Raw genomic sequence first — 18,787 nt, forward strand, 5'->3', positions numbered from 1 at the left:
AGATGTCCAGTCATAACTGACCCTCTGCTCACTTACCAAATGTAACAAAAATATTTCAGACACATCTATGTTTTCAACCTACCATGTTGATGGTCCATAGTCTCTGTCATTAGCCCAAACCTATCAGTAGCTTCAGAAACCATCTTGCTAATTGCCTAGTGCACATCTACAGACTTCGCAATGACAGAGATCAGACTTAGACCCTTTCTGTCTGCTTATCATCCTTCCCCGTGACAGGTATCATGTGCCCAGGTTTGTAGCATTTGAGTAGGCATCCTTTACCCTTCCTCCCTGTTTACCTCCCAGTGAGAGAATCTTTTCAAATAATTCAAAATCCTTCCAGATGCCTTCCTGTTCATAATTCTGTTCCAGGGTTCATGTTCTTTTATTTCTTATCATAACTAAAAGCTTTAAAAAGTAACTTATGTTTATTTTTCTTATTAATGTAATGGAATAATTTTAACAAGTAATCAGAAATATAAATATTGAATATATCAGGAGTTCTGGGTCACAGAGACTGTAGGCAACAGTATACAAGGGGTAGCTGAAAACCGTAGATCTTATTTGTTCTGTTTATTGATTTCATTGTACTCAGCAAAATTATTAGGTTTTGATCACTAATAGAGTAATACATTTTACTATCTCAGTATCTTTATATTGTTTTATGTTATGTTTTCCTTCAATAGTCTTTTATAAATTTAAATTTATTACATTATGAAACAGTGTTTTTATCACTAAGCTTTGAAAGGATTTTATTGGTGACATTTCCCAAATTGAAGAATGTGTATGATTTTAAACAGGAAGTTTGTAAAAAAAAAAAAAAAAAAAAAAAAGTTCCTAGACTGTGTATTTATGTTGAATTTCAACTAACGATTTCCTTACATTTCACATTGGTACTGGGACGTTTGTCTAGAACCGTCCTGAGTAACTATCACTGCTAACACAGAAGCCCCTGTCAATTAGAAACATCAAGCATCCTTACAAAGATTTTCTTCTGAGCTGATAGGAATGTGAAGGCAAATGCAGCCCTGGCTAAGCAGGCTTTCATGCGAAGATAGCTTGCAGCTCTCTTGTGTTCTCTCTCCAAAAGCTTCTCTGGCCAGCACCGAACCAGAATGCACGCTGCTCTCTGGACTGTTGTTTATAGAGGGTCATTATCTCAAACATCTTTCTTTTATTCGGTCAGCATATGTGATAGCATTTACTACTGTGACATATAACACTTAATGATTTTTATATTATTTTTATTTTTATTAATTAGTTTATTCACTTTGTAACCCCCCTGTAGCTCCCTCCTTCCTCCCCTCCGAATCCCACCCTCCACCTCTCCTCCCTACCAGTGCCCCTCCCCCAGTCCACTGATAAGGGAGGTCCTTCTCCCCTTCCCTCTGATCCTACTCTATCAGGTCTCAGCAGGAGAGGCTGTTGATTCTTTTAAGAGATCCCCTTGCTCAAAAGTTAAGGGCTGCATCTGAAAACAAAATGTGGTATATAAATTATCTTTCCTTTTTGCTGGTGTTCTAAATTCTCATAAATCATAGAAACTGATTTATTTAATTTGTATATCAGAATAATTTAAAATGTGAACCTAAGTCATTTTACTGTTGACAAGTTTCCGCTATTTAAATGACTTTAAAATGTCAGCTATTTGACCACTAGGGCAATAGTGGTATTAATGTTGTGGGATTAAGCAACCATTTTCTGTTTGGATTTATGGACCACTCTGTGAGGTGGAACAGACAAGGCACCATTATCAGGGACAAAAGCCAATGACTAGCTAGGTTACAGGCCTTAGAAGAGAACCTACTACAATAGCTCTGCTAAATGGACATAGCATCCTAACAATTATTCATGGTCTATTGCTACACCCATAGGCCAATGCATCTCTCAATCTTCATTAGAGAAGCTGGTTTTTGCAGATGGTAATTAACATAGAGACCCATAGCTGCTCATCATGAAAAAGAAAATAAGGGACTGAAGACTGCTCTCGGCTACAAATGGGATGTCTATATCATGCCCCTCCTCTCAAGGTTCATGGATCTTCTGGAAGACTGGGTGGAAGAATTGTAGGACCCAGAGGCAGCGAATGACAAGGAAACAGTGTTCTCTAGACACAACAGAACACTGTTAGTGTGAACTCAGAGCAATTGTGATGACATGCACAAGACCTGTGTAAGCTCAAGCCAGACAAAATCTAAGCGTGGAGGACCAAATGAAGAGGGCATGAAATTCCACCCCCTGACACTATTGGCATTTCAGAGCTGCTGGGAAAAAAAGAATCAGGGTTTTTTGGTTTTTTTTTTTTTTTTTTTTTTTTTGTTGGGGTGACCCCTGGCAAATCAGTCACGCTCTGGGGTAGACCCCACACCCAAGAGTATTTGGGTAACACAAATTCCATTCAATTGTACTGTTTGTTTTGTTTTGTTTTGTTTTGTTTTGTTTTGTTAAGAGAGAGAGCACAAAGTTGTGTGGGTAGAGAGTTGGAAGTGGATCTGGAAGAAGCTGAGAGTGGGATAAATATGATCAAAAGTATATTGTATAAAATTCTCAAAGAATCAAAATATTTTTACATTTGTGTGGGGGATACTTGTTGGCATAATTAAAAAGCCATCCACAGCCGTTCATAAAGCTGTGGCTTAAGTGTATGGACTCTCCAGTGAAGTTCTTTCACGTAGATTAGAACCTGCAAACATTACTGTATCTTCACCTCACTATCACTTAAATTTCTCTTTTTGTAGTATTGTTATACATTAGTATGGAGAGACACAAACATTTTCTTGTGTCAAGGCCTGGAATTCAAAAGAAAAATTTTAATTAAGAGCAATCTGTGTGTTTTTAATAACATTCATTTTAGCCTTTAATGTTTGTAAATTTTAAGATTCAAAACTTATTAAGTAACAAAAAATTGAGGCAAAAAAATGAGATTTTTGTCAGATTCCTGTCAGTTTTTAACTGCTAGTCTGGTCATTTTGTGTATTATTTGATGTTTCAAGGCAAGAATAATGAGGAAGGGAGGTGGGGCAGGATAGGGAGAGAGATAGAGAATGAACTTAGAGATGATGGGGGAAGTTTACCTTCTTTCATTTGTATCATTAATTCACACTTTTCCCTAAACATTCTGAAATTTGCATATGAATGTTATTGTAAGCATTTCCTCTTTATTTTATATTTGCCTTTTTCACCACATACATTTAATGCTAGTGACTAATAAGGTAATATATTCCACACAGAAAGTTTTGTAAAATGTATTCCTCTCTAGAACAGCAACTGGCCAAACTGTTGCATATAAACATTGAGAGTAGGTAACTATGTAACGCTGCAGTGTGTCTTTGGCAAACAGTTATCTAATCCTTATATGTCAGAAAGGTGCTAAATAAGAGAGAGATGTATGGTCATTCAGATAAGTCCAGGATACTATAAAATATGTCATATGAGAGTAGGAGATGTATGTGAAAATAGGCATTGATATTGCAGCTTCTTCCTTCCTGCTTGCCTGACTGACTGGCAACCATAATCTCCAGTGAAGCAACTGTAAACTCCTTCCTGCCACCTCCCCTGCCCCAAGTCCATCTGCTCACAGTTGGCCTCTCCATTGCCCTCTGCTGAAAGTGTAAGCAGATTCTCTACTCACTAAGCCAGGCTTGCCTGATCTACCGCTCTGAGCTGTGCTACCTGAGTTTGCTCAGGCCTATCACCCAGTGGAACATGATATGGGTCCCGCTGTCAAAATCATATCTATCTATTACTGCCAGCACCAGTATACTTTCACCATGCTTCTTCACTATCACTCATCATATCCACTCCTGGAGACTCCTTGGGTTTATTTACATTCTCCCCACACTTCCCGTTAGGAATGTAAGAAACAAGCCAACAACCTTGAACTCCTGCATGTCCCCTACAGAGTTTGGAATTGCCTTCCACTGGAATAGAGAGTAGGTGATATAGAAATACTTTGATGGCACAAAGACTATTTCATAAAGATCTTAATTTGTTTTTTCTGTATGCTAGACTTGCTTTGGCAATTGTGTCTACATGAAGTAGACAAGTAGGCGTGAAAATTCACAGTAAGTTAAATGCTTCAATAGATAAGTACAAGAAATCTATGGGAGGGGTACTAATTCAGGTAGGTCAATGAATGGATGAAAGATTTTATAAAGGGATAATTCGCCTACATAGCCTCCTGTTCATATTCTGAAGCTTGCTGCAGGCAATGCATCTCATGATCTTCTGCAGCTTCCCCAAAACACAACCCAGTTAGATTGAATTTAATTAATGACTCTATCCAATGCATAATCCTAAACCTTAACCCCTATAGATACTGAAGTCTCCAACTACTCTAATGATAAATTTGAGAGCTTACATAATAATGCCCCAAAGCATAAGAGTACTTTAATCTTACAGTATCAAAGACAGCTAAAATGTGTTTAAAGCATGTTGCTTTTGTTGTGTGCCTGTGTGTGTGCATTCGTGCACGTGTGTGCACGTGTGGTGTGTGTGTGTGTGTGTGTGTGTGTGTGTGTGTGTGTGTGTATGCTTTGACATTTATTGGCTAACTTCTCTTTGTTTTTGTACTTCTGGTCATTTAAACAACTTACCTTTTAGAACCCTGTATGAGGAGCTGCCTAGGTTTTTTTTGTTTTTGTTTTTGTTGTTTTGTTATTTTTGGGTTTTTTTGTTTGCTTGTTTGTATTTTTGGTTCTGGGCTTTGTCTTTTTTGTCTATTATTTTTCCTGCTAAAAATAAAATCCTTAATCTTATCCTGGCCTCTTTTTTTTCTTCCTTCCAATCATTAAAATTAAGGAGTCATTTAGAGCCAGTGCTGCTCCAAAAATCACAGTACATCAAGTGTTTTAGACGCTGTAATTTCTGCACATTTAAAACACAGTCCAGCTGTTCAGCCCCTGTTTGCTGTAACGAAAGAAAACGGAGTGGTCAGACCTTGACCCCTTCCTGATATCCTTTAGCAGAACTTTAATGGAAACCACTCTACTATCATATAGCAAAAGCATGATGTACAGTTGATTTTACAAATTTTCCTGTAATTGACTTTTAAAAAATATTGTTTCATGTTTGATTCCTGTGAGTTCAAATGCATAAAACTAGATACATAGGCAAACTTTGGACAGAGCACAGAGGGTCTTATGGAAGGGTGAAGGGATAGAAGGACCTGGAGGGGACTGGAGCTACACAACACCAACATAGCCAAAAACTCTGGGTTCAGAGGTACCTGCAAAGATTGATGCACCAACCAAGGACCATGCATGGAGAGGACCTAGACCCCCAGCTCAGATGTAGCCAATAGGCAGCTCAGTATTCATGTGGGTTCCCTAGTAAGGGGAGCAGGGGTTATCTCTGACATGGACTCTTGTTATCGGCTCTTTGATCACTTTCCTCTAGCGGGGTGGCCTTGCCAGGCCACAGAGGAAGAGGATCCAAGTAGTCTTGATGTCAGATGGTAGGGGAGGAGGGCTCCCCTTTTCTGTGGTCTAGGGGAGTAGAGGGAGGAGGATAGGTCCAGGAGGAGATGAGGGAGGAGGCTACAATTTAAAAAAATGAAAAAAAAAAACTAACCAAACAAACTAACACCATTTCTTGTAAGATTCAAGAAGCATTTCTTTAATACCCATTGTGTACTATTTATTATAGATACTAAGGTATGAAAACAACAAAGAAATAAACATAATTCATTAAAAGAAGAAAAATAAAGGAAAGGCATTGAACATGTCCAAAAGCAGAAAAATATTTAACTAGGCCGCTAGGAGAAAGTGTTTCTGGGCAGTTGTATTTGAGCAGAGACCCAACTGAAGCCACAAGGCAAGGTACCTGGGCCTTGAAGATATCTGAGAGAGTGGGCTAGGAGATGAGAGAAAGTGCCATGTTTTTGATTCTCCGAGAACGGAATGGAAGCCTTGTGGTTAGAACACAGTCACCAAGAGTAGTGGTAAAGAAGACCCAGAAATAAACCCACACACTTATGGACACCTGATTTTTGACAAAGATGCCAAAACCATACAATGGAAAAAAGATAGCATCTTCAACAAATGGTGCTGGTCCAACTGGATGTCTACATGTAGAAAAATGAAAATAGATCCAGACTTATCACCTTGCACAAAACTGAAGTCCAAGTGGATCAAAGACCTCAACATAAAACCAGACACATTAAATCGGCTAGAAAAAAAAAGTGGGGAATACCCTAGAACTCATTGGTACAGGAGAAAACTTCCTGAACAGAACACCAACAGCACAGGCTCTATGAGCAACAATCAATAAATGGGACCTCATGAAATTGAAAAGCTTCTGTAAAGCAAAGGACACTGTCATCAAAACAAAGCGACTGCCTACAGATTGGGAAAGAATCTTCACCAACCCTTTATCTGACAGAGGACTCATATCCAGTATATATAAAGAACTAATGAAGCTGAAAAGCAGCAAACCAAGTATTCCACTTAAAAAGTGGGGAACAGAGCTAAACAGAGAACTCTCTGTAGAGGAATATCGAATGGCAGAGAAGCATTTAAAGAAATGCTCAACCTCATTAGCAATTAGGGAAATGCAAATCAAAACAACCCTGAGATTTCACCTTACACCCATCAGAATGGCCAAGATGAAAAACTCAAGTGACAACACATGCTGGAGAGGTTGTGGAGAAAGGGGAACCCTCCTCCACTGCTGGTGGGAATGTAAACTTGTACAACCACTCTGGAAATCAATCTGGCACTTTCTCAGACAACTAGGAATAGTGCTTCCTCAAGATCCAGCCATACCACTCATATCCAAAAGAGGCTCAAGTACACAATAAGGACATTTGCTCAACCATGTTTGTAGCAGCTTTATTTGTAATAGCCAGAAGCTGGAAACAGCCCAGATGCCCCTCAACTGAAGAATGGATACAGAAATTGTGGTACATCTACACAATGGAGTATTACTCAGCAATGAAAAATAAGGAAATCATAAAATTTGCAGGTAAATGGTGAGACCTGGAAAGGATCATCCTGAGTGAGTTGTCCCAGAAGCAAAATGACACACATGGTATATACTCACTCATAAACATACAACATTGGATAAACTCGCTAAAATCTGTACATCTAAACAAACTAAGCAAAAGAGAGGACCCTAACTAAAATGCTCAATGCCATCCTAAAAGGCAAAGAGGATGGACATCAGAAGAAGAAGAAAACAGGAAACAACTTAGGAACCTGCTACAGAGGGCCTCTGAAAGCCAGAAGAAGAAAACAGGAAACAACCTAGGAACCGGCCACAGAGAGCCTCTGAAAGCCTCTGCCCTGCAGACTATCAAAGCAGTGCTGAGCCTGATGGCCAACTGTCAGGCAGAGTGAATGGAATTTTATGTAAGAAGTGGGAAATAGCAAGAGCTGGAGAGGACAGGAACTCCACAAGGAGAGCAACAGAACCAGAAAATTTGAACACAGGGAACTTCCCAGAGACTCATACTCCAACCAAGGACTATTCATGGAGATAACCTAGAACCCCTGCACAGATGTAGCCCATGGCAGTTCAGTGTCCAAGTGGGTTACATAGTAATGGGAAGAGGGACTGCCTCTGACATAATCTGATTGGCCTGCTCTTTGATCACCTCCCCCTGAGGGGGGAGCAGCCTTACCAGGCCACAGAAGATGACAATGCAGCCACTTCTGATGAGAACTGATAGACTAAGATCAGAAAGAAGGAGAGGAGGACCTCCCCTATCAGTGGACTTGGGGAGGGGCATGCATGCAGAAAGGGGAGGGAGGGTGAGATTGGGAGGGGAGGAAGGAGGGGCTTATGGGGGATACAAAATGAATAAAGTGTAATTAATAAAAGTTAAATAAAAAATATAAAAAAAAGAAGAGCAGAGAGGATGTAAGTGGTACAAGGTCTGATAGCCTGGGTGTGATCTTATATTCTGAGTGAGACATACAGGCATGGGGAGGAGTTAGGGAAGGAGCGACCTGAGAGCTGGTGAGGATTTTTAAAGATGTACTAGTGTTTTTAAAGGTGTACTACTAAGCCAGGCATGGTGGTACATGTCTCTCCTGCACTCAGGAGGCAGAGACAGGAAGATCTCTGATTTCAAGGTCAGCCTAGTCTACAGACCAGGTTTCATGGCTGTCCCAATGACCACCAGGGCTACACAGAGAAACCCTGGCTCAAAAGAACAAATACAAAAACAAACCAAAGCAAAACAACGACAACAACAAAAAGACTTACTACTTAATGTTATTGTTTTTCTTTCACTTCAGAGAAAACCGTTACCTGGATAATGTAAATGCAGATTTGTCTGTGGTTTCCGTAGGTCAGGAGATGTGAAGAGGGCCTGCTTCTTTTGGGGAGCTCTGCTCGGAGACTCACAAGTGTAGCAACAAGGAGTCCCATTTGAAACTTGGCTTCTTCTTCCAAGTATCCTCAAGTTGTTGGAAGAATCCACTTCTTAGTGGTAGCAAGACTGTGGTGCCTCGTGTTCTTGCTTTACTTGCTCTGGTTGGGAGCATGGGGGCACCCTCAGCCCCGAGCCTTGGCTCTTAGTTCCTGGGCGTGTGACCTCATAGGATCTGGTGGCCCAATTTTTCAAAGCTAACCAGGGAGGGAGGGATTGGGAGGGGATTGGGAGGGGATTGGGAGGGGGCTACAGCTGGGATACAGAGTGAATAAACTGTAATTAATAAAAAATAAATTAATTAATAAAATAAAAAATTTAAACATTGGAAAAATTTGGATATGCTATGATTCAAGCCAGAGTGATGATGAAAAGCAACACACCAGAGTCAGCTTCAAAGTCACATGCAGTGTTGTCTGAGGCTTAAAATTTTATGGTTTATAAATTGGGGCTATGCAACCCTTCCAAAGTGAGTTTATTGTACTATTATTGTGAAATGTGAGCCGTGAAAAAGACCCTATTGACTCATGCTACAACCCTCTCTCTGCTTCTTTTACACTGACGTTAGTAAAATAAGCAGCATTTCCTTATCCTCATTCCCAAGAGTCTTACCAGTGAACCCAATATATCATCACCGAAATCAGTAAACCTGTTCCTAGAAGCCAAAATATGCATCACCGTACATATTCAAAACACACTGTGCTCAACTACTTTCTAGGAACATAGCCAGCATCAAGAGTTTGTCTTTAGCACCTATTGATTTTCATGGAAGTCTCACAGTGAGGTATTATCTGCTTTCTCCACGACTTCAGAGGCAGTATCGTGGTGTGACTAAAGATCCTTTCTTTCCAGGGATGTTTTGCAAATTAGCTTTGATACACTGTAGCTGGTCCTTCAATGCAGCTTACATCGCTGTTAGCTGCGTCATGTCATTCCTCGAATCACCAGGAAAGGGTGCTGTAGGCTGGGGTTGGGCCAGTGTTTACTTGGGATATCCCAAAATTCTTGTGATATGAATTCACCCAGACTCATTTCAGGAAGAAAAGCTTTCAAAATTGTATCTACCGAAACTATGTTCCCGCTTTCTGTGATAACGGCAGAAAAGCTGAGGAGGAGCATTTGAATGAAACCTTAGGTTAAAAAAAGTGTCCATTCTTAGCGTTCATACAGTGAATGTGGGAAGTGATGTATGTTTCCAGGTGGGAGTAAAGCAAAGGCAGTGTAGGCTACCTTTGGTTCAGAGGGCTGTTCACATTGTGGGAGAGATGACAATTCTCTACGTGGAAATCTTGATAGGGTGTTTTGGTTTAATGTAGTTATATAGTTATGTAGTTAATGTAGTAAGGACTGATTATATGGCCAGGTAGTACAAGGATAGCTTGATGATTATGTTTTCATAAATAAAACTTGAATAGATGGAAACCAAGACAAGTCATTTGTTGATAAGAGTGACCTTGGGTCTGAAAAGGTCTATCTTATCTGAGTTGCTAAAGATGGAAGAATCACCTTCTCCTGCCTGACCTTTCAATCTGGAGGCTGGGCAAGACAGCCTACCTTATGTAGCACCTTGGCTTTCTGAAAATTTGGAAAAGGCAACAACCAAAACAAGCTATCAATCAACCCTGCATTTGGTAGGTGTATGGGTGAGGCAATAGTTTACATAATTGGGATTTTAGGAAATGTTAAGTAAATACATCTTTTGGTGCAACTCCAGTCTATACCATACTCTCCTTGTTATGTGAGAGATGTTGAAGTACTTAGAATCCAGCCTGTAATTGAGGCATAATTATTGAATGACTTACTTTAAAGATAATGCCAACATTTTCTAACATTCTAATCTATTTGTGTGTAATATATTATTTGATAATGCCAAATCTTAGTTTTTACATTGTAATGTAACAAACCAACTCCCTTGTGCTTTCTTTTTTGTAGGTGCACTAAATCAAAAAAACTGGGGAAAGAAATATCCAATATGTAATAGCCCAAAGCAGTCTCCTATTAATATTGATGAAGATCTTACACAAGTCAATGTGAATCTTAAGAAACTGAAATTTCAGGGCTGGGAAAAAGCATCTTTGGAAGACACGTTCATTCACAACACTGGGAAAACAGGTAACATCCTTGTCTTTTGCCTTTGACGGTTTTCTTACTGAGAATGTTTTTACATGAGACACATTTCCTTTGAACAGTATGCTAGGAACAGAACAGAAGCTGATGGTAGACTAAGCCAAATGGAACGGACTCAGCCTTTAGTCAACATTTGGAAAATTTGTACCAAAAGCATAACAAACAGTATCACCATGTTGTGTTTTCTCTTTGTGTGATGAGAGTGGTCTTCCCAGTTGACAATATGAGAAAGATAATGAAATTATAGCCAGTGAAATTGTAACTCAGACACTTGGTCAGGATTTCCATATCTTGGGCATTGGATTTTGGTCTTGGATGTTCAGCTTCATGCTGCAATCAATATTTGAATATGATAAGATAATCACTTATAATTAAAATTTAAAAACAAATCAATAGTCCTTTTATTTGGGAAATTTAAAATTATAGTCCATCCTGAAGGCGGTACTTATATAAGTGGCTTTTATGAGATAATCTTTTTTTTTCAAAACATGCAAAAATGTAACTTCTAAAAATTCAAGAAAACTTTGATGAACCATATATAGATACAATAATTTTCAAATGAGACATTTTTTCATTTTGGCTATTTTGTTTTGAAATTAACATAACACATTGTCAGGGAATGGTATAGACAATGGTATAAACAAATTCTTGCAAATGTACATCTTTGGAAGAATTTTAAAAATCAAAATTATAATAGCAGATCTATTAGCGTGGTTTTCCAGTGAATAAATTTCTATATTTCATATTTAGATAATATAACTAATAAATGTAATAATTACACTGCATATTCTGGGAGAGTAATAATTTTTCTCTATTTGTGCCTGATAAACATTTAATATTTTTTAAATGAGTAGCCAAGAAATGTTAGTGTGTTACACTATAATTCAAATAATAAAAATAAGTTGTTCCAAATCTTGACAATTTAATACAATTTTTGTGAGTGTGTGCTTTTAACACACAATCTCTGCCTTGTTTCTTTTAGGGTCTAATGGTTAAGTACTTGTCCCTCACAGTCACTCTGTTTGGGTTTATCAGTGGTCATTCAAATGACAGTGCAAATCTTGGAGGAGGCCACTTAACTTTCCTGTGACTCAGTTGCCTTATCTGCAATAGAGATTGCAGTGGTTTTTGCTCCCAAAGTTTATGTGAGAATCAAGTAGCTAAGAAGCATAAAGCAATTCATATCATACCGGTACTTCATAAATGATAGATGTTGACTGCCACTGTTTTCATTATTGACACTGGACTTGACATTCTTATCACAATCAATGAAAACTTATAACACTAGCTGGCTAGCCGGGGTGTGCGGTTTAATCACTGATGCCTCCGTCAACTGTGATTTCTGATTAGCAGACGAAGGACTACTTAAATCTGACTGAGACATCATAATCTTGCACTAGGCTCTCAAGAGAATCATTGTCCTTCTACTGTAAAAATACAACCAGTAAAGTCCTCTGGGAACTTGGGGAAGTTTCCGGGTTCTAATGGTGGACGCTGCAGGTTCAAATATGGAATGGCAAAATCCTCTTCTATGATGAGGCTTCCCAACTGTTTGCCTAAGACAATTGTGGAAGCAGCTGATGTCTGGGCAGAATGTAGGGATTAGATAGAACAAAAGGGGGGAGGTGGGCAGAAGCAGGCTATCGGTGAAACAGGAGAGCTCTCCCCAGGAAAGACTTTCTTTCTGGACATCTCTTCTGACTTTATTATGTCCCATCATTATCATCAAGCATCTGAGGCAACAGAGCCTTGGAGGAATAGCAATCTCAGTGAACCAAATAGATTAAGCAGGCTGGCTGCAGAGTCCAACAGTGGTCACTACTTCAGTGTCCTTGATTTGCGGCAGTAAGATGCATTAAGTATGTTAGTATGAGGGCAAAGTAGAAATCCAAATGACCTTAAAACTCTTAAATTTGTCACGTGAGTTTTATCATGTATTTAAGTAGAAGGAGATTCAGTTAAAATTCATAATTTTGGTTTTTCAGAAGCTTAGATATAATATCCTGGTTTGGTTTTGTTTTTGTTTTTTTACTTTAGTGGAAATAAATCTCACTAATGACTACTATCTCAGTGGAGGACTTTCAGAAAAGATATTCAAGGCAAGCAAAATAACTTTTCACTGGGGAAAATGCAATGTGTCTTCTGAAGGATCAGAGCACAGTTTAGAAGGACAGAAGTTCCCGCTTGAGGTAAGGAAGCAGCCTGCCGCTTTCATGCTTATCATCTGCATCTTTGAGATTTACCTCTCGCATAGAATTTGACTTCCTGTGTAATTCAGAATTTGGAACATACATTTGTGTTTCAACGACTTGATCAATACATTTTCCCCTCCAAGACTGTAAACTCAATGAGCCTACAACCCATCTTTACTCTTCTATGTCTAGAAACTCAAATTGCCACTTACTAACTAATCAATAAACACAGATGAGGAATTGAATGAATAAAATAATAAAAGGGATGATGTCATCAATGTAGAGCAAATACTTTCAGTTAACTCCTTTAATTAAAAATAAGAAAAAAATCTGATGTGTAATCCATGATTACATTAAATACAGAACGAAAACTCTAAAAAATGAGAAAAATCGCATCTTTAAAACTAGGAGAGAGTTATAAGTATGATAAATAATGTATATAAATAAACATTTTTGTATGTGTCTCAAAAGTATTAAGCTTTCTGGGAAGTAGTTTGTTTTGTGGTTCAGACTGTAGCACCTGCACCCACCTGCACACACTCCACATAGACACATATATAAGCACATAATTAAAAATAATCATAAATCAAGTCAAAAGAGTTAATGTAGTAGTTAGAGCATTTGTTGCCCTTGCAGAGGACTGAGGTTTAGTCCCCAGCATCCACACACAAGGAGTCTCAGAATCATGTGTAACTCTAGTTCCAGGAGATCTGATGCCTTTTGCTGGCCTTCTCAGTCTCACCAGATATACATGTGTGCATGGTGCAGGGACAGACATGCAGACAAAACACACATACACATAAAAGTAAATAAATCTTTAGAAGTGTTTGTCATCAGTTGGGCAAACAGGACCTCAAAGGAGCTTCCTAGAACCTTTCCTTCCTTCTTAGTTTCCTTCCTTCCTATTTCCTTTCTTCCTTATTTCCTTCCTCCTTCCTTCCTTTCTTCCTTTTCTTCACTCCTTCCTTTCTTTCTTTTTCTCTTTCTTTCTTTGTCTCCCACATCCTATAAATGAGTCTTCTGAATTCTTTTTACAAATTATATGTATAATGAGTTCTACCACCATTATTTTCTCATAGCACACTAAATGTCAATCTATTAGTGTCTCTTTAATCTTCCTTCACTCTGTCTCCACTCCTATCCTTAGTCCATCCTTATGACTGTTTCCTAAGGGTCACTGGTGACTTCCCATGCTCTTTGGTGTGACCACTGCCTGCTTCTCCCTACCCTTTCCTTACAATGATCCTCTGACATCACAGAAAATGACTTTCAGTTTCCATGCTATTACTTTCTTTGTGTGCACCTTTCCAGGGTACTTCTGTAGAACTACGAGACACCCCCACAAAAAACCTTCTGTTTTTAACTTGTTTAAAGCTATTTGTCCGTCAGAGGTCAGCTGAGGTACCGTCTCTGAGAAGGCATTGGTGGCACATCATTGCCACTACCATCCTGCTGAACATGGTGCTTTCCACTAGTGGTCCTTGAGTGTTCTCAGAGGCTTCCTACTCTTGCCTGAGTTCTACCTTCATATACTGACGCTACCTGGGTTTAAACCCATAAGCAAGGAACACATGAAAAGCTTGAATACAACCTGTATTCAACCTGAGCATCTAGAGTGGAGCAGACACAGAGCTAGCTTCACAGCAGGAGAAGTTACAATAGGAAGATTAAAACACGCCATTTTTAGATACAAGCAGACTCCTTTAGGATTTCAGTGGAAGAGCAGTAAGTACACCATGATAATACCCAAAACTGTAACAATGGGCCATCAAGAAAGGAATGTTCACGCAAGAAACAGGGAGCTCCAGGTCTGTAGAATTCAAGCCAAAATAGTTAAAAGAGCCTTTGTTAATTTGTACATTCAGTGATTACTTGATGGATCGTTACTGTAATGGCTGCTGCTATTCTCCTGGTAGTACATGCTTTGTTAGGGAAGATTCTGTATTTCCTTCTAAGTCCAAGGATGCAAATGATAGCAAACTTATTTAAGTATATCTGTAATTGAGAAGTTGTTTGGAAAACACAGAAAATATAGAACCGTATCATCTGTAGAATTTTTCAGTAGAATTTGCCGAATTAGTCGGATTCTCTGTCCTGTCCCTTCACTAGCTTTTGTGATATGCTCCTAATACTGTCATCATTTCATCCACAGATGCAAGTGTACTGCTTTGATGTGGACCGATTTTCAAGTTTTGAGGAAGCAGTTAAAGGAAAAGGGAGGTTAAGGGCTTTATCCATCTTATTCGAGGTAATTATTATGCATAGGCTTGCAACTAATCTCTTTTTAAATCGTAGGAACTACCAGAGAAAAGTGCTCTAACTCAGTGATTATAAATCATGACATTGTCCAATTGTCCATGTATTTTTTTCGTAGTGTAAAATGTATAGTTTCCTGATTTTTATTTGCTTTTTTTTTTTTTTTTTTTACCTTGCTGTTGGGAAAAAAAAGTGTTTGGGGCATACTACTCTTTATACTCAATTGGGAATTTTTATTGAGCAGTTGGTCAATTGTTGGATCCTGTTTTTATAATGCTGTTCTTCTTTAACAGGTTGGAATTGAAGAAAATTTGGATTACAAAGCCATTATTGATGGAATCGAGAGTGTTAGTCGTTTCGGTAAGCCATTAAGATTGAGATTGGCCTAACAGGACTGCTCCTCCCTTGGGGGGTGGGGAGGTCAAAGAGCCAGCCATTGAGTTCCTGTTAGAAATAGTCCCTGTTCCCTTTATTATGGGAAACCAATTGGTTACTGAGCTACCCAGGCTACATCTGAGCAGAGGTTCTAGGTTATATCCATATATTAGGCCACAGAGGAGGACTTTGCAGTCAGTCCTGAAGATACCTGATAAAACAGGATCAGATGAATGGGGAAGAGGTCCCCCCCCCATCATAGGACTTGGAAAGGGGCAGGGTGGAGATGAGGGAAGGAGGGTGGGAGTGGGAGGGAATGAGGGAGCGGGATACAGCTGGGATACAGAGTTAAAAAAAATGTAACTGATAAGAAAAAAATAAAATTAAAAAAATAAAAAATAAAAAAAAATTGAGATTGGCATACCTGTGAGTATCTGAAGTGTGACAAAGTCTCTTGTGAAAGATGGAAAGGACGGTGTCTTTAAAAATGACGGTATCTCACTTCACATACTTGACTGCTTCAGACATCTCCCACTAAGAAAAGAACCATCGATGCGAGACTTTGGTGCCATAACAGCTTTGAGAACTTGGGCACTGTGACACGTGCCGTAGCCCTAGCACTTGGGAATCAAAGGCAGGTGGATCTCCGTGAGCTCAAGGCTGTCTCACTGTACGTGTCAAGTTCCAGGGCAGCCCGTCAGGGTTACGCGGAGGGGTTCTATCTCAAATAAATACATCAGTAATTGCTTAATTAAAGTTTTAAATTATGTGATACCAATGTAAAAAGAAGTCTGGTAGTCTGTCAATGAATTCTTAATGTGCTATGCTTTTAAAACATTCATCTACTCTGGTTCTGGACTGTACCTCACCTTAAAGACTATATGAAACCAATTAACTTTACAGAATATCAAACTATGAAATGAAAACGGGAAATTTACTAAAATGGACATCTATTCACTGGTGGTTTTCTTGGTAGATGAGTATTTCGAAAAGGTCAGATGCCTGCAAAAAGGTGCATGCTTACATAGAGCAGGATGGAATGTACTTTGTATTACTCTGCCTGATCGATGCCTATGATCTTGCCCTCTGTCACAGCAAATGCCTTTGACAGCTTTGGTCGCAGACTCAAAACCTGTGCTTGCTATTTTACTTTTAGTATAAACAATATTACTCCTCCCCTGGTTATCAACAAAATGTAAATTTTTCCTCTCTGGAAAGCCACCAGATCTGAAGCCACAAACAAGCTTCCACATAGATCCTTTTCTTGAAAGCAAAAGCCCAACTGGGGTTGCTTCATCTTTGTCCACTTACATTTGAGGATCAGAACTGACCGAACTTTTCAGAAGTCAGGAATGTGTGGACTCCTTCAGAGGAGAAGCCTTCTCTACCCCTTCTCCTGTAATCAAAAGCAAGATCCAGCTGACTGTCCCCTCAGTTCCCCTAGAAGCAGAATTCAACACTGAATACCATAAGCCACACTTAATTTTCTCTCAATAAATCAGAACATGGATTCTATCCAACTGAAGGAAGGGAACCAAGCTAAATTTCAACACTTCCTTAAGGGTGTATAAAATCTAAACCTAGTATGTTCCTGTGTTTTGCATCTGCTCATGGGACAGGGGACTCAGACTACTAACTACGCTTGTTTAGTTATAGAACCTTCTCTATTTTCTTTTGGAGTCTAGAACATCCCCTAAAGTACAGTAAACTAAGGAATTCTAATTTGGGCTGCTAAGCTACTACTATAGGGAATTTTAAAAACGGAAAGCAGTTCTTACCCTTAGAAAAGAGACTCTTGGGCTGCACTCAGATTTCCAAACCCTGAGCCACGTTCTACATGTAAGGAGAGTTGTGAGCAACTTAATACCACAAACATCATTCAGAATATAAAATCTCACTTTAACATGGACTGCTTGCTCATCTCCTCCATTTTGCTCTAAAAGACAAACCTCATTTCTCTTTGAGAACCTGTCCTTTCTTATTTTCTTTTCACCATAGCGAGTCTGTTAGACAGTGTTGTATCTGTAGACGGAGGAAAAGGTGGAGACTTTGAAGTGATACAATGACAAAATATTAATATTCTTCAAGCAGAACAGACAGAAAAGAGAAGTATTCGTGAAATCTTTGCAACTGCAAAGGAGGAAAAAATTCATGTAGTGTTACCAGTGATTCTCAAATGAAAGGTCTCATCATGATTATGCTGCTTGCTCAGTCAGGCCCAGGGATCTGTGTCTTTAAAGATCCTCGCAAGAAGCCTTGAGGGCCGCCCCCTGGGCCATTGCTGTAAGAGTTGGTTTTAAGTCCTCAGCAACACTCCCGTGTTATTGGCTGTACTGTGGGCCTCAGATACCTCAGGTCTCTCTCCCTCATCTTTTCTCCTCTCATTGACAATCTCCCCATGGACCTATCTAGCAAGTTGTTTAATTAATCCTCTGTGTTTGAGGGATTGGTGGTTGAGGTGGAGTACTGTTGGCCCAGGTGAGGTCTCTCTTATGAAGTTATTCAGATGAAATTTATGATTATTTTCCAGGTCACAAAATATCACCATAGTCTAGATTTCTCAGTAGATAGCGGCAGAACATAATTGAAAGATCTGTGAAACATCTAGGACAGAATTTTAGGACAAACATGCTGTAACAAACTGTGTGAACATTTAACCCCTCAGCAAGGAAATATGCTTGTTACTGAGGTTCAGAAAAGGAAGAGTAGATTCTGTATTAAGGAAAATAAAATTTCTTTCTTCCTTTTCTTCTTAGCCTTCTTTACCTATAATGTTTGTCCATGTGCCAAGAAAATTCCGTGCTTCACATCTCCACAGAGACCTCGAAACTTTGTCTTCTTTGCCCTGCCTCTAGATCATCTGGCATCCAATTTGTCTTCTCCCGGGTAGCAGGGCATCAATTTCTGCCTCTTTACTTAATTAGCATATATCACAATCACATTTCCATAAGGTACACGTAAAAGAAATTTTATCTTTAGTAAAAAATAAAACAATTGCAGTCAATTTATGATACACACACACACACACACACACACACACACACAAAATCAAGCCTTAAAAATGGGAACCCGAAACTAGAAAATACCCACAGATTAACAAGAAAGTCCTGATAATTTCCTGAGAATTTGAATTGAAATCTGAACTCTGAAAATCATCTGTTTCATTTTTGAGATTACAATTTAATTTAATTTCTCCCTTCTATTTTCTCCCTCTGAACCCTCCCAAATACTCCTCCATGTAAGACATAAAATCCATGGCTTCTTTTCCCACTGTTATTTCATGCATATATGTATATGTGTATTTATATGTATGTGTATGTATATATTTTTTTCTTAAATGCAACCTATTCTGTGCATATAATAGCACCTGTATGTGTGTTTTCAGGCTTGACTGTTTGGTACTGGCCAGCCAGTTGGCATGCTTGTCCCCGGGGAAGCCATCTCTCCTGCTCCCAGCTTTCCT

General features: G+C 39.0%; 1 protein-coding gene across 5 annotated transcripts in view; it reads left to right on the forward strand.

The window, feature by feature from the left end:
* The window catches only part of Ptprz1 (protein tyrosine phosphatase receptor type Z1), a 176,234-nt gene that overhangs the window by 76,432 nt on the left and 81,015 nt on the right, over nt 1-18,787 (forward strand). For all 5 annotated transcript variants that reach the window (XM_055608131.1, XM_055608132.1, XM_055608133.1 and 2 more), the window contains exons 3-6: nt 10,307-10,486; nt 12,539-12,690; nt 14,846-14,941; nt 15,243-15,309. In XM_055608131.1, the coding sequence (XP_055464106.1) occupies nt 10,307-10,486; nt 12,539-12,690; nt 14,846-14,941; nt 15,243-15,309 (495 nt within the window). The remainder of the gene's footprint in view (nt 1-10,306; nt 10,487-12,538; nt 12,691-14,845; nt 14,942-15,242; nt 15,310-18,787) is intronic.

This window comes from Psammomys obesus, unplaced genomic scaffold (genome assembly GCF_907164565.1).
Source record: "Psammomys obesus unplaced genomic scaffold, mPsaObe1.curated_primary_1811, whole genome shotgun sequence".
NCBI classification, from domain to species: Eukaryota; Metazoa; Chordata; class Mammalia; order Rodentia; family Muridae; genus Psammomys; species Psammomys obesus.